The 17,621-nt window shown below is 38.7% G+C and overlaps 1 protein-coding gene across 2 annotated transcripts in view; it reads left to right on the top strand.

Annotated features, from left to right (window-relative positions):
* The window catches only part of LOC122865837 (transmembrane protein 132C-like), a 154,692-nt gene that overhangs the window by 122,994 nt on the left and 14,077 nt on the right, over positions 1-17,621 (top strand). For both annotated transcript variants that reach the window (XM_044174743.1, XM_044174744.1), the window contains exon 6: positions 10,575-10,718. In XM_044174743.1, coding sequence (XP_044030678.1) covers positions 10,575-10,718 — 144 coding nt within the window. The remainder of the gene's footprint in view (positions 1-10,574; positions 10,719-17,621) is intronic.

Here is a 17,621-nt window from a genome sequence, read left to right as displayed (position 1 = left end):
CAAGGCTTGGAGCCTTTGTTTGGCAGTTTCGAGTGCTTCAGGTATGGGCATCTGGTTGTACTTCTTGGGTACTTGCTTTCTCATTGCACCTCTCTCAGCCTCTGTCAGTTGGCTCACTTCTCTCCTGGCCTCCTTGATTTTTGCCTCCAACCTTCGTTTCCATGGTGGGTATTGTCTCTCATGGCTCCCATGGTTGCTCTTGTAGCCAAGCATCTCTAGGATCACTGCTGCTGAGGCGTATATCAGCTCATTGGTTTCAGTGATGGTTGTGGTAGGGATGGCTCTCAATGCTGCATTCACATCTTCTAGGAGACTTTCTGATGGTACTTCACTTAGCCGTTGTAGTTGGCGTCGGGGTTGCCTTGTATTCATCCTCGCCATGATCTCGCCATGATCGCTCTCAATGCTGCATTCACATCTTCTAGGAGACTTTCTGATGGTACTTCACTTATAAATATATCTGTAATACACTAAAATCCTGTTAAAGATTCTCAGCGGCACCAACTGTGGTAAAGTATATTTAAAGTATGGAACATTTAGGAGGAGAAGAAAGAAGAAAGAAGCTATGTAGCTCCACAGAGCTGATGGGAACTGTAGAGTCGGGTGATATTCATTACAAGCGATTCTTTTGGCATTAAACATAGTCATTTGATCCATCGTTATTATAAAAATATTGATTATAGCTGCTTTAATGTGGGCCAGAAGCCAGGAAATGTCTGCTCATCTATCCTACATTGCATTGGGAAATTATGTCACACCATGCATGATGTAAGATGCTCTCTCTCTCCATATATATTTATATATATATATATATATGTAACCCTCATTAACTCCACTGCAGTTGCTCTGTGGCCGTAGTAGTAGTCATTGCATCTTCTAAGCATGAATGTTTGTAACAGAGCATGAGGCAGTGTTGCAGAGAAAGAGCAACACTCCCTGGATGAATAACACAGATACTGTATGCATGTCCTCTGTACTGTAGACACACACACACACAAAAAAATGATTTCACTCCTGTCACCAAACGTCTCTCTCCGCCCTCTCTGGCCCAGGATGCAGCTTCTATGTATGTCAGTCAGGCTTTACTTTGAAGCTAAGCCTGTCCATTCTGTAATTTGTTGTTGTGTTTGTTTATGTTTTGCTGGCTGGCCTTCCCTCACCCTGTCCCCACTCTGTCAGTCTGGCTTGAGAGTCTTTTATTCAGCCAGCTAGGGCCAGGGTCCAGCGCAGTGCAGCTCTACTGTCTTATTCTAATGAAATGGCCTCCAAATACAGGAGAGGGGTCCTCACAATATGGACAGGCTTTATAAGGGCCGATTTACCACTGCTGACTTTGGCATTTCCTCGCCTAATGTTAAAGAGTGAGAAAGTATGAGGAGGGGGAAAAAAACAGAGGCTTAATATTTAATCTCACTAAAAGTACTCAGAGCTCACAGTTCACAAAAACAAAATCCAACAGATTGTCAGGCCAACAGGTTATGTAATAAATCAATATCTAATTAATGAGGAGAATATAAATCACTGCAGGTCCTGATTTAATAATCAATAATGGTATTTCTTACTCCTGGTCATGGCAGAATGCCCCCAAACTGCCCCCAACTCTTTATTTGCTAATACTGCAATTATAGCTGCTTTGCTGTTAAATCAGTGGAGACACAGTAGTTGATTATTTAGCTTATTTTAATCCTTATGAAACTAACATGCTCTTTTTTTTTATTGAATATGCAGCGTACATGCAAAAGAGACGTGATCTTAGTAAATGATTCTGTAGATAAGGGATAGTGTTTTATTCATCTACACTCACCTCCCTGAGTCAAACCTGGTAATTAAAAAAGTTTCAACAGCTGCACCTGAATTGACTGACAACTTCCTCACTCGTGGAAAGAAAAAGTAATTTTCCATCTTTTTGCCCGTTCTATCACATCCCTCGTCATTTCGGTTATCAGCACCTTGCTACAGCTTCTCTCTGACTTCAACATCGCAGTGCTGAATAACTTGGCTCCTGTGGCTTTTTCCTAAGCCATAACCATAAAAAGATTACATTCTATGAACACCGCTCTCCCCTGCTGTTGTATCACTATTTCTAAAAAAGTGTGTGGGGGGGCGGGGGTTGCTTTCATTTTATCTCCTGCTATAGGCTGTGAGATGTTTGGATGTTTGTGAGTTGCAGGGGTAGACTGTGTAGGTGCTGGAGGGAGTGGACATTTTATTGATAATTGATATGAACTGAATAGCTGAGAGGGCTGCAGTGGCAATATAAATCGTACTCAAAAGCGCTGTAGGCCAACACAGTACAAGACCTGTGAGCTTACTGTCAATCTCAGCCGGTTAGTGAATAGTTGAGCTGTGGTTCTCCATGGGTCAGAGGCATCTGTTCAGTCAGTGAATAATACATTTCTGGCCATTGTTAAGCAGTGTTGAGGGCCCTGATCTAAGCTAAACATATCTCAGATGTCTCCTTCCCATTCTCCTATATACCATTAGTCATTAGTCTTGCTCACCTCTTCAGCTTCACTTTCTCTGGTCCTGTGTGAAGTTTGCATATTCTCATCATGTCCAGGTGCTTAATTTCCTCCCACAGCCCAAAGTAAAGCAGGTAGGGTTGGTTATTTAATTATCTACTTTTAGCATGCTTTCACACCTGTAGTTCAGTTCATTTGGTCCAGACCAAGGAAAGATATATAAGATATGTTGTTGCCTTTTAGTTCTGGTCCCATTTGTGTTCACATTGGCTTTTTTTTGCAAAAGGTAATTCATTAATGAGACAGTGTTGGCAATTCATTAGCATCTTGATTGCTACATGCACCCACAAGGGGAAATCTGATTCCAGTGGCTGATAGCAAGGAACTTTACTGATCCTTAAGTGTATATTTATCTTCTGGCGTCACAAAGAGCTCATGAAGAAATAACTGATTATGAGCATTATGACTCGAGACTGCAACTGGACCTCATATATCATAAATAGTGACTACAGACAGAAATGGGACACCGCCCCCAAAAAAGAGATATTTTGCACCGTAATATTACATGATAAGCAGATGTATTTACTTTTGTTTTTAACTTTATGCTAAAATCTCACATTTACTGTCATAAAATCTCAGATGGTCTCTGGAAAGGTATTTAGTCTGCATGAGTTCGATTGATAGCACCCTCAGTTTCCTCCCACAGTCCAAAGTAATGCAGGTCAAATTAATTGACCACTTAAAATTTCCCGTAGCTGTAAATTTGAGTGTGAATTGTTGTCTGTCAATATGTGTTAACCCTGTGATAGGCCTATTATTATATGCATTAAAATGCCACCAATGCATTTAAATACATTGATGGATGGATGTTTACAAAAAATACAATTATTTCATGTGGGAAGAAAATCATAACAAAGCGACATATAGTGAACAGAACATAATTAACTGCAAGTTGAAGCTGACTGACTGACTGGGATATATGGAGACTGAATCTGTAGCAGTGTGTTTTGAGCTTCATGCAGCTGTATATATAAACTGATTGTCATCTGTAATCTTTTTTTCCTGTATGTGCTTATGGTTTGAAAAGGGATGAATCCACGCCAAGGATGTATTCAACCCACTGTGCTTGATCCCAATAGTTATGGCCAAAGCTGTGGGTGGCCACCCAATTGCAGTTTTCAGGATCAAAATGCCCTCATGCAAACTGGGAGACAAATCCAAAAGTGATTTCTAACATCCTCCACGCCCATCCAGTCACCAGATCTCAGGAATATATTGCTCAGAGTGTTGTACCTTTGATTCCCCATCACCAGCGTCTGTCCTTGAGCTTGCAGACGCTCACATACAGTAGCCTAACTATTATACTATCTAAACGGTTCTTATAGGTTGTCTGCTACCTTAGACATCATTCATCCACAGCCATAGCAGCCCCCACACACTCCACCCTTGTACCCTGGCTGCACAGAAGCGTAATGGCCTTTTATCGATTCTTCCTTCTCTCACCGTCTCTCTCCTCTTTTCTTGCTCTATTCTCTGCACTGCAATGAGAGATTGTTAAGATAAGCTGCTGTGTGAGGAGAGAGCCATGGCTTTTTTTTTTTAGCAGTGCAGCAAGGGTGTGTTTGTGCTCGTGTTGAAGGTAATACATGTGCGTGTGTATACATATGTGTGGGTTGGTGTATATGTAGCATATGTATGTGTGTGTGTAGGCTAATAGTACAGAGTGTTTTATCTGCTGTTGTGTACAAATAGGACCCATGAATAGGACATGCATTTCAGCCCCTCAAAACCCCAGGAGGGTATTAGGCAGACAGGCAATACTCTGTGAGAAGTAGGCGGTTTTCATGGAAAAACATACTGCCTTTTGTGCCTCATGCGTCACTCCCGCTGTCTTGCCAAATTTCACTTAATTCCACTCGAGATTGTGTGTTTTCGATTGTGTGTATTATATCTGACCCAATATTCAATTCTTTGTGGCACAGTCTCCATAATACATGTTCATGCTCATTGAGACCTCGCTTTTCATAGTGTTGTTCCAGTGTCAGTGTTAATGGCTCATTAAGTGAAAATAGACACTCCCCATCACATGCAGAAGCACAGACCACACATAGAGCACTTCTTATGGATGCTTATTTATCACTAGAGACTGCACATTCTGTCTTATCATATAATTATGAGCAAAGTTGTTCATTGTTCACTAAGGAACAGGGGTGAGAATTGATGTGATCCCAGATGGTGAGTGATGGCTTTATAGCATACAATGTGAGTAAATGTCATTAAGTAGGAGCGCTTCACTCTCAAATTCAAGTTGAGAAACAGAGAGATGATATACTTTCTGTGTTTTCCTTCATTTTTGTAAACTCCCAACACACATATAACAGGGCTTGACAGTAACGGTTGCCAGGTTGCCAGTGGCAACCATTTTGAGAAATTGGCAACCAATTCCTTTGGTTGCCATCAAAGTAATTGTGGCAACCAAGAAAGTCTCGACTGAGCAGAGAACTTTTGTACATACTGACAATGGCATAGTGCAGGAAAAATATGTTTAAATCGAAAATTTAATCGTGGATTTGGAGAATTGTGACACCCTTACTGTTTAACATAAAAAAATAGGGATAGCAAAACGTGCACCCCAAAATAAATTACATTTTAATATTTGTTGCACTAGTGATATTAAAATATTAAAAATTAAAATAGCGGACAGGCATCTGTTTTAGAGACAATGGTGAAGAAAATTAAGTTGTTTCACTGTGGGGTAAAAAGTTCGACTAACCCGTCAACATCACGAACGAATGCTGGAATTTTGGGTGGACATGTTAACTGATGACACTTAAGAATCAAATTCTGTAACATATCAGATAAAACACAAACTACAAAGAATTTTGTTCAGTTACTGTAGTAAAGATTTTAAACATTCTTTTATGTCACATCTTCATTATTAAGCTGACATATAACTGCATAATATCTTATTTACTCAAAATATAAGGTTACTGAAACTGGCAGTTTCTGCAACCACTTCTAAAAGTTAGTGTTGAGCCCTGTACAAACATCTAGCATACGCCCACAAGTTCGTATGATATCATCATGAAACTTGAAATGCATTAGAAGTCTAACCATTTTGCATCAACTATGTACAGAACATCAGTAAATAGCTCACTTTTACCAGAACACCAGAATACCACATTTCTCCCCTGCTTCTTTTTAACTTCCAGGAACAGATTTTGTATCCCTCGTGGCAGACCAAACAAACTGAGAGATGCTGTGTGAAAGATTTGTGATAAACTGTGAGGTCATTCACACATTTAAAAAATGTGAATATGCAAGAAAAGCTTTGGATCACCTGCACGCATTTTACCGAGGTAGTTAAAAAAGCAGAAGTTCAAGGCGAAATAGTATTTCCCCAGAAACTTCAGTGAAAAGCTTAGATTGGATGGCATTGTTCTTTTTCAAAGACCCTGAATAGATACCTCAATAAAAGCCATGGTGGACAATAACACTGTCTGTCAGAGCATGGCTCAGGTTAGTTTGAGTCCTCTCTCTGAGATGGTGCTTTGAGTAAGAACTTTATTTACTCTACTGTACTCTATTTCACTCTTATTAAACCAACATCTTTCTAAACCATTACCATGAAAAGGTTAGAAAAAAGTTTCGCCACCTGCCCATATTTTGGACAAAGAAAAAGGAATTTAGACACTTTTTCTTTTCTTTTATCAGGACTTTTACTAAACATCAGCCTGTTGTGTGACTGTTGTTGGCATTATTTTGGATTTGTGGTCTTTCTGTAAAGGAAATGAAAAAGCACTGCCCTCCATACTAAAAAATGCCACCTTCAGAGGAATAAAGACAAAAAAAAAATCTCTATGTTTTTCAAATAATAGCTAAGAGTAGACTATTGGCAATCTGGATGAAATAACTTCCAAACAGATGTCAGAGAAAGCTATCAGAAAACAGAAAAATATGATTACAAGAGAGAAAGAAACAAGGCAAAGGAGACCTCGTATTAATAGGCTTTGAATTCTTTTATCTAAAGTTGAGCTTTAAATTATTTATTTTTTTCTCAAAAAGAGCACAAGGGTGAAGAAACAAAGCAAACAGAGAGGCACCAGTTTTGATGAACAAAGAGCTGTCTGGAGACCAGTTTTACTTTGGCTTTCAAAGGTTTGGGCCTCTTAGTAGTCTTTTATTGAAACTAAGCTGTAATGAGCAGTATCCACTGTTAAAGCATATTCCTGTACAACCAACACACAGAGCTCAAGGATTACCAGACGTTGTCTTAATTGATCTCATTTTCTTCTTCCTTCTCCCCTATAAGGCCTTCCATTCTCAAGTGTATATTGTGATATCTCTTGAACGCCTGCAATTTGACATAAAGTATTATTGTCAAAGGTTTTTTTTCACTTGAGATGAGTGTAAAGCTGTAAAAGACTAAAATGACTGTAGTGTGATCCTACTTCACAGTAAACCGTTCATTAAAAGGGAACTATGCCATTCTTACACATCAAAGTCTGTTTACAGCTCTAGTAGTAGGTCGAGTACTATTACATAGTATGTGAAAAGTTGTATAAAGCGTTTTGTGGCTCCAGAGGGAGCTGCGCAAAATTTAATAAAGCAATGTCACTTGGGACATCATCGGCCGGGGCTGAACTCTGAATCTCCAACCAAACTGTCAGCGGTCGAGTTGCATTGTGGCTGCCAGGTTTTGACAAGAAGAATGCATGGAATAAAAAAGACAATATCTATGGTTCTGTTGCATTGATCTTGATCCATTTTTTAAGTGTCCATTGTGAGTCTGGCAATGTTATAGGGTAGTTTGTTGGGTTACTTGAACATGTTTCAAAGGGGCATGTGATATGAAGAGCCACAGATGCAGGATGCAGCAACCATAGTCAACAATTGCAGAAGATGTGGCCCTTCAAATAACTGGTATTTGAATCCAGTTTGTGAGTATAGAGAACACATCACTAAACATGGAAAGCATTTTATTTTCACGTACAGTATGTTGCTATATACTGTAAATATACAATATTCCTTCTATGTCTGGTCTCAAGCTTCATACACTGGACCAACACTTCTCTGATCTGCTCACCAACGCTGTTAAATGTTCTTTAGTTTTACTGTTTTAGGTCCAACACTATGACACAGCCTCCCCCTCAGCTGAGTCAGTGCTACTTCGCCTAAAAACTTCTAAAAGCTTGTGTGTACACATTGTTCTTTTCTAATTTGTTTCTCTGCCATCCCTGATTATGTTGTTGTTTTGTTCTATTTGCTATTATTGTGCACTTAGAGTGACTCATTCAGGTCATTTGTAATGTGCATGCTGAATTTTACCACTGCTGTGTAATATTTGTATTTTGTCGTTTTTTTCATGTTTATATAAAGCACTTTATAAATAGTGTTTTGAAAAGTGCGACAGTAAGTAAATAAATATTTTACCTGTTGTTTACGACAGAACGCCCAAATGCAAGTGTCTAGGTTAGTCAGTTAGAGACATTTAGTACATCAAGGAAAGGTTATACAGTTACTTTTAGTGGAGTGAGCTCTCAATGAATCTAAGTAGCAACAGGGATTCTGCTGGGAAAACTAATCTGGGGGAACTAATCTCCCCCTAAAAACATAAATGAACATTGTGTCTTAGCACATAGAGTAAGGAGGAGGTGAATGGTGGAGGGAGCTGCAGCAGCAAATGGCGTTTGCATGTATCAGCAGCATATCAGTGACATGTTTTATAAAGGTTGCTGGCTACATCTGTATAGACATCACTGGATGTTACTAGTCAGCTGGTAGCCAAGCAGCTGATGAATGAGCCACTGATAGTAAAGCATGAATGAAACAGCTGATGGCAGCTGATACAAGCTAATGTTCTATTTATGTTCATTTGAAATTATGAACTGCAGTAATTCAAAATGAAAAGTCTAAAGTATTGTTCACACTTACTTACTGGTTGCCTTAGCTTAGCACTAACACAGAAAGCAGGGGCACAGGTATCATAGCTCCATTAAAACGTGCCTATACTAACAACCCCACAGCTGTCTAATTTACATGTTGTAGGTGGGAACTTAACTAAAATTGAAAATGGGTCATTGTAAAGTTGGAGCTGTTGGAAGGCATTTTTTTCTCTTTTAGTGGAGGCTATCTGTTTCTCCCTAGTTCAAGGAACTGTTCTAAGGTAGGCTAAACAAGAACTCTGAATAATACTGACATAAAACTGATCTCAGTCTTACTTTGAGTATTACTTTGAGACTTATTATCAACATAAAAATGTTCGTGTCAGTTATATTAGCCTATTTGCAGACATATCCATATCAATATATATGTCTGCCAATAAGTAAATTGCAGTACAGACATACCAAAGATGTGTGTCTTAATTGAGGCTGTCACAATAATTACATAATCGCCTGTTCGCGATTATTTGAGCCCACCACGATCATTTTGCATAATTGTTAGAATCCTTTCCATTCTCCTGTATAAAAACAGCTGGATGAACAGAACAGAAATGTCATATTTCCATCACTATTTCCAGGTATAAAAGCAGCTGCCAAAGTATATTTGGTGACCCATTTTAGCATTTTTTTATTTAAATTTTTTTATCAGTCCGAGAGGACGATAAAAAAATTAACTAATGGATAACTAATGGATAATCTCCCCTGCTTTCACCCCTCCTGTGCAGTGTATTGACAATCGCACATGCTCTGCAGAGAAACACAGAAAGAGAGTGTCTGCCTACTTATGCTGTTGTTTAGTAAAAGCTTGTCATGCAAGCCAATGTTATTCGGTGCCACGTTGGTTTCGATCGTTTCAATAGGCTACGTCATTAATAACAGGCCACTGCCACACGTGGCTCACCTGCTGCAGTGAAAACGGAATCACGGGTGAAAAAAATCCAAGTTCTTTTGGCCGACTTTATAAAACATACTGCTGATGGAGAAAGTCAACGGAGACAGAAATAGAAAGAGGCGGAGCGGGGCAAGGTGATGAGACAGAGGTGCAGGTGTGTGCCTGTGTGTGGGGAAAAGAGATCTGAAGGGAAAAGGAAGGTGAGCAGATTAAAGTAGTTTGTGAGTAAACACTACAATAAGTTGGTGAATTAAGTAATGGGTAACATAAGAAATAACCTACTAGAAATAGGGTAATGTATTAATGTGTTCTTTCAATTATTATATGATACCACCGCCCACCCCCCAATGTACACGTTCCAATGTTCAATGACAATAAATGGCTTTTCTTCTTCATAAGGTGTATGTGTATTATCAAACCATTGGGCTTATCCTATAATAGTGGCATAAAATGAACAGAAAAGGACAATTAAATCATTAATCGCAATTATTATGACAATTAATCGTCAACAGTAATTTCATAATCGTGACAGCCCTATTCTTAATTAGCATCAGTCGTTTCAGCAAATGCCCCAAAACAACCTATGGTGTAGTAAGCCCTCTAGCTGCCATAGGAATTATGACTCTCGGGAGCAAAGGAGGAATTCGGGTCACGTTATTATAAAGTGAGCATTGGAAGGTCAGGGTCGATGGATGGCATAACAAAACGTCAGACTTTGACACAGGAGACCGCTGGGAAATGGGAAACTAACCATTTCCTACTTACAGCCCACATTTTAATCATGACCACAATCTTTACATGACCGTAATCAAGTGCTAACTACTGTAACCATGACGACGAAGGTCCCATAACCTTAATAAAGTAGTCATTTTAACCCAAACCCTGATCTTTCCCTAACCAGGTCCTGTTTATTCCTTAAACCTAACCAAACCTAAACCACTGTGATCATAACGTGTCATTCTAGTCTGTAGAATGTATTTTATAGTTTAATTTGGAGGATGTGATGCTTCGTTACATAGTTTGTCCACCAGAGAGCACTAACAAGTAAAATCCTTCAACTGTAAAATGTCCCCATCAGTACATCTTGGCCACAATTCTTTATTGACCAAATTTCAGGGAACCTTTTTAAAAATGATTGTGTATGTTATGTGCCCTAAATATTGAAATTGTTATCAACCTAAAAAATCCAGAATCGGTCATGCTCTAGTTGTTAGCCCCAACAGTCATTGATGTTGTTAGAACTAATACTGATTTGTGTCTTCCTGTTCCCCCTTGCAGGACACTGAGATCCTCAACACGGCTGTTCTCACTGGGCGAACAGTCGCCGTGCCAGTAAAGGTAGTCACTGTTGGAACAGATGGAGCGGTCTCTGATGTAACAGAGTCAGTGGAATGCAAGTCAACAGATGAACAGGTTATCAAGGTTAGTGGGGCATGTGTTTTCAGCATTTTTTATTTTTACTGTTTTCCAATTTTTCTTTATTGTAATCTGCTACATGGTCAGCTTTCTAGTGGTACGTGGGTGGGTGAGCAGCATGAACAAAGGGTAGTAATTGTGTAGAAGTGGTTTGTGCACATTAGTCTAGGAAGCAGGTGCTGAATTTCCTCCAGCAAAACAGGGCCTGGCTTATTTCTTTTGTTAAATGATATGCCAGAAATTGAGAGAAAGAAATCAGCAATAATTAGCAATCATCCAGAGAAATCTGTCTTCATTGAACGAGCTGCTGGAAGAAAGCATTTTTCCCTGAAGTTGTGCTTAAAACAGTTTTCAGGTGTACGTGCTCCTGTGCCCGGTTATGCAGACCTTCTTCAATAAATCCATATTCATCAAAGAATAGAGACAGCATACTTTTGGAAGTGTATTTTTCTAAATACATTTTTTTCATATAACTGTGTGCATGTTTCCATTATGGGCTCAAAGTGAATGAGAGGAAATGTAGTGATATATAAAAGGCCATGATACTATAAATGTTAGTTACAGTTAAGATAATTTGGCCAACCAATTGACAGTAAATGTCTGCTTATAAAAAAAAGTGTGTCAGAGGAAATCTTACAGGTGCAGATATTATAACCTAGATTAACCGTGATTTTATTGTAAGGAGTGAAAAACTAAAAATATGAGCAGTGTTTCTAGAGAGAGGGAGCAGAATAAAAACGTTAGATCAGTAGCTGTCAAAGAAACTAGTCTGTGCTTGTTTTTGATTATTTTGTTGCCTGACATCTATACATCCTCATCTGATATGGAGGAGCCAAAATTCAAGAAGACAGCAGCTGGGATTCATACTAGACAAAAGTTGCTGTTTATTCTTATTGCTGCTTGAAGGGCATATAATGCTGGTACAACTCTTAATTTCCCTCTGCTCATTTTGATTGCCTCCAGATAGTATTAAAATAATGTTACTGCATCGCATACAGGGTGCGAACTACAGGGGAGCCAGGGGGGAGCTTGGCTCCCCTTAATAAGACATGAGCTCCCCTGCAAACATGATTTGTGAAATTTTGGGGGGTCTGTAAAATATTGACAATATGCTGTTTTTGCCATGCATTTCAATTTTTCAGTATCTTCATCATCATGGATCATGTGTAAAATTAGGCTATTGATGTATGATTCATGCATGAGGGTGATTCATCACTAATTCACTTTAATAAAAGATACCAGCACGGATGCTATTCTTGCCATCACCATCGAAGTGTGGCAGCGTAATATCATAAACTTCACTCACTATAACTCAAACATCAGAAAAAACACAGGCCAGGCCTCTGGGAATAGCCCTTAAAACAGAAGCGACCACAGTTAACTGTATTATTCACGGTTAGCATTGTATTTTATGTGCTGGGTGTTGATGAGGACCGGATCCCTTGTAGGCAGCCTGGCCTATTTTTGTGGGTATTTACAATGCTCATGCATGTGTGTGTTGTTATAGGCTGGTTTGTTGATACATGACCCTCACATTTGATGTCTTAATTGTATCGATAAATTACCATGCTCATCTGTATGTGATGGGTAACTTTAACCACTGTTAATGAGGACTCGATCCCTTGTAGGCAGCATGCTCTGTTTTTGATTTAATGCTCATACCTTTGTGTGTTTATTTTTACCCATGTCTTATTTGTGCCGATAAACTATAGAATATAGTACATCACTCTGCAGAGTAGGTGATACTGTGCCCTGCTTTAGTTGGCCGTATTGTATCCTACTGTGATGTTTGGTTTTGATATATCAGATGTGCTAGGCCATGATATAGTTCGCACTCTGATTTCATATTCAGTATGTTATACAAAGCATAGTATGACCTCTGTCATTTCCTGCATTAAAAAGCTGTTTGAAAGCTTTATGCACCAACAACAAGAGTTTTCTCAGCCCCTGTTTGCACCTTCATTACCACTTGCCAATAGCATAACTTTGACAAACCATAGAGGTGACAAGATGTTCACTGTGATTGATTTCCTATCTTAAGCAAGGTTCAAATGTAAGTTGATTTTCATTGGCTCTCTGAAAGCTTGGGTAATTAATCTAAAACCTTTTTAAATGCTTTGGGAAATGTTACACAGGATTTGTTGTTAATCTACAAAATGTAAAGCCACTAGTATAATGCAGTAAGTAAAGGTAGTAGGTAAAGATTGAGCTATCCACTGTGGCAACATTAGATTTAATATCTGCCCTTCAACATGGCCCCATTGTATAATGCGAAAGGAGAAGCGAGAAAAAAAATGAAGTGAGAGAAATGAGAAAAATAAACTGCTTGATCTTAATTGTCAGTATGTGTGACAGAAAAAGAATCGTGTTGCAAGTGTGTCTGTGTTATATTGAGCTGATTTTGTGCATTTCTGTGTACCGTACAGTACATGCACATCAGAGACAAGAGAAGAGGCAGATCTCTCAAAGGGTTTAATTATCCACTGAAGTAGTACCACACATTGTGACGCTGACCTCGGTAGCGCACTTCCCTGCCCACCCGCCTGTTTTGGGAACAGTAAGCGGTACCCCTCCTCTCTCCAGCCTATTTTTAAAGGATCTCAAAATAATAAACTTTTTGATCAGGAGGCATCTCCGTCTTCCCTCATAGTTTTACTGAAACTTTGAGGGTTATGTCCTTCTCACAGCATGGACCATGGTGACCTCACCCTAAAATTACCCCAAACAACACTACCCAAGCTTATGAAGGACTATATTGGTGCTTTTTTTCATTTAACCCCACCACTACCAATTGTAGATGTTGTACATTACCAATGACCTATTTTCAAAGCTCGCCATAAGTTTTTATGTTCACTGTACAGCTGAAACAATTGGTCAATTAATCAATTAGTCAATTGACACAAAATGAACCTAAAACAAGTAATTTTTAAAGCAAAAATACCAACAATCCACTTCCAGCTTTTCAAAAGGGAATATTTGCTGGTTTTCTTCTGCTGGTGGTCTTCTATGATAATAAATCGAATATCTTTGGACTGTTATTCAGATGAATCAAGCAATTTAAAAGACTCCACTTTGGACTCTGGGAAAACGTGATTGTCCCTATTCCCCTATTTTCTGACATTTTATAGACCACACAATTAATCATTAATTGAGAAAAAAATCTGCATATTAATCGCTGCCATTTTGGCCAGGCCTTCTTTGTAACGAGAAAATGTATCTCAGACGTCCTGGGTAAATACAGAAATAAATGCCTAACAAGTTGATTCTTATAGCACAGTGGCATGAACATAAACTAAAGACATAAAAAGTTGCCTGACAGACATTGCATTCCCTTGCAATATGTTTTGCATTCCCCCTGATCCATAGGAACAGTAGAGTGTGTTGGTCCAGTTCAGTTATAATACACTGCCAGTTTAGGGAACCGCTCTGCAGATACTACAGAAAGGAGAGATGATGTGACACTTTACATTATGCATTTATTGCTTATTACTCTTTTCAAAAGGCAGAGCACTGACTGTATACAGCCACCGGCTGTGAGCACAGCTGCAGCTGCTCTGCCTGGCTGTGCTGGCTGAAGCTGTGGCTGTGGATATGGTTATTGCTCGGACTATGGCTGCAGTTGTGGTTGAATCTATGGCGCTATGGTTATGGCTACGGTAGCCGTAGTGCGGCTGCTCTTTACTGCTCCTATTAACATTTACCAAGAAAGCATCATAAAGCCACATGGGATTTGAACCTGCCATACATCTGTTAGATATAACAGATGTATTACCAATATACCACAGGAGTTCAGGAATACAGCTTCACTACAACACTCAGCCAATACAATCATGTCAACTCCCTATTTGCAAATGCAGAATGCTCCTTAATATAAGTCACAGCCAACCTAACAGATTGCCCATTTTATTATGGTCTTACCTACACTCTTCTGTTGAAATGCCCTCCTCTACACATGATGTTGTGCAGTGGTGTAAGGACCTACACACACCTGTGTCTGCTGCTGATTTGGCTGATGAGCTTGGTTAAAGCATCCGCTGTCAATGTTTTCCCTTTCATTGCCAGTCGCCTACCCGTTATCATAAGGCATACAGTAATGCGCAGTAGCAAGTGAGGCCAGGAATTAGCATGACCCAGTGGACTCTTGCTGCTTTTGATTGGCTTCCAGGTCATATTCATGCTTTGTGACTGAACCAAAAAAATATTGTTTGAATATTTTCTATTAAAATAAAAAGTGAAAATGAATGGACTGCAGGGAATGTAATTATGTTTACTCTAAAAACTATCTTGAAAGCTAGGGATTACAATATATCCTCCCCCACATTTTCATTTCTAAAACGCAGATTGATTTTAATATAAAATGAGACAAATAGTAAAATGAAGCTAAACGAAGCTCAACAGAATCTAAATAAGAAATGTTTTGATCTCCTGTTCTAACATGAGTTGTACTTGATGTGTCTCTTTTTAATCACAATTATGTATAGCCACGAAGGTATACCCAAAACTACTAAAACGCACACTAAGATATACTTTATAGTTATAGTAAGTCTTTATAGTTTAAGATTATGGAAACTACTACTTGCTGCTCTAAGCAAGAATCATTTAAGAAAAATATCACTTATGCTCAGTGCCCTGAAGTTCAGTTAAGACAATTTTCTTTTTTAATGAATTACAGAAATTTTAACATCCTTTAGAAAATGGCTACACAGAAATGTGCATTACAGTACAATGTGAGTGTCAAATGCCACACTCTCTCAGGAACTGGACATCCAATCAGTTTTGGTCATGAATTCAGTCATGTATGCCACACTCTGAATTTGATTCTGTGGTGTCTTATTTGTGTTTGTGTTTGTCATTCTGGACATATTCCAAGCCTGCATGATTAGCAACACAAAGGATTGTTTTCAAGTGACATTGATTTGTGCGTGGTTTCATGACACATTCACAGTGATAACAGAGGCTACAGAGATCAGTCAAGTGCTAAATTGTTCAAGTGGTGAAGAAAATGTCTCCTTCCTGAGATCTCAATTAAATCTTTATGGTTATCATCTCCAGTTCCTCTTTCATAAGGAAAGATAAAGATGGATTTATGTAGAAACAAAGTGGAACAAAACTAGAGATTAAAAGGTAGAGATGGGTTGGCATTTATTGATTTCAGCATTGGGGTGAGAGAGACAGGCAGACAGAGAGAGGAAAAGAGAGTGAGAAAATGAGCATAACAAAAAAGGAACAAAAATAGAGGTGAGGCTTGAGAGACTCAATGAGGACTGAAGTGGATTCTTTCAGCTCACTCTCTGGATGGTTGCCCTTAGAAACCCTGCACATTAGTACATGTCGTGTATGTGTGTGTTCCTGTGACTTTTCAGCTTGCACACACCTCCCAAATAGGCTCACTTGCATACAGTATATTATCTATGATCATCAACTCGCATTAACTGTTCAGCACCAAAAAGGACAGACAGCTCTCTCAACAATCTTTTATGAGTATTATATTATTACTCTCCTCTACATAGCCTGTATCAGTTTTATAAAACAAGTTGCATGTAAGGCTGCAACTAATGATTATTTTTATTGTTAATTATTCTGACAATTATTTTCACGATTAATCAATTATTCACTTAGGCAGAAAATAGTTAAAAATGTCCATAACAATTTCTCAGAGGTCAAGGTGATGCCTTTAAATGTTTTTTCTTTTGTCTGACCAACAGTCCAAAACCCAAAGATATAAAACTAAGGAAGGCAGCAAATCCTCACATTTTGAAAAGCAGGAAAACACTCAGGGTTTAGCATTTTTTCTTTGATAATCAATTGAATTCAATTTGAATGGTTTATCAAAATTGTTGACGATAAATTATCTGACAACGGATTAATTAATTAATTGAATATCTCAGTCATAGTTGCATAGAATATTTTCATTTTCAAATGCACAGCTTTTAATCAAGCAGCCCTTAGTTTGATCAAATGTAAAGTGCTTAAAGTAGTCATCACTTAAAGTGCAAGTCATCACTGACTTGCACTTTAAGTGATGACTACTGATCCTATCAAATAACACTACGCTACATAATGTTGCTATTGATGTTACACACTTACAGGTGGCAATTTGATTTATGAAACTGATCATTTGAACAAAACTCCAGGTAGAATCTTAAACCTTCCCCCACTTCTTTCCTTCCCCTTCCTGAAGCACGACCTGTTCTCATTACAGGAACACTGAACATGTAGGAGGTACAGTAATACTGTGGTAGACTGAGGGTGAGAGTGAAAGAGTGGAGAGAAAGTGAAAGAGAAAGAGGAAACGAAAGGGAGGAGGAGTAGAGAACTGACAGATACCAAGCTGTCAGTTATGTTCCTCAGAGATAGGGGCTGGTCTGACATCATTTGAGAGTAAAGCTGCCAAGTTATATGCAAAGACGTGGAGACAGATGACAGTCTTCTTGTAACTGGTTTGTTATAAAGAAGCAATTGTCAGTACAGAGGACATGTGCTGAAATTACCAGTTGTGCCAATCAACCTTATGATGGTATTTGAGATTGAAATGAATTGAAATGCAAGTGATTACAAACTAAATTTGATAACAGATTGTTCAATAGATTTGGTTCTCAAGGGGGGAAAAAAATGAGGAGATTCTGGTGCTTTGTAGATAATGAGAGACACTTCAGATGTTCCTACTATATCATTCCTCTATGTTGGAGATGCATCTGAGAAACCTCAGTAACTGAGTGGAGTTGTACTTTGTCCAGCCAATCATAATTTGGTTTGAGCAAGTGTTTTGTTCTCTGGTTGGATGAAGCAGGTTTGTGTCTTTTCTCAGCTCCATCTGTTAAGTTGGACCAGTCACATTACTTGTACACACATTATCCTGCATGCACACACATTAAAGATGCATCTGCACACATTCAAACACGCACACAA

Source organism: Siniperca chuatsi, linkage group LG18, assembly GCF_020085105.1.
Source record: "Siniperca chuatsi isolate FFG_IHB_CAS linkage group LG18, ASM2008510v1, whole genome shotgun sequence".
Lineage (NCBI taxonomy): Eukaryota > Metazoa > Chordata > Actinopteri > Centrarchiformes > Sinipercidae > Siniperca > Siniperca chuatsi.
The sequence above is the reverse complement of the archived record's forward strand: the minus strand, read 5'-3'. Positions and strand labels throughout refer to the sequence as shown.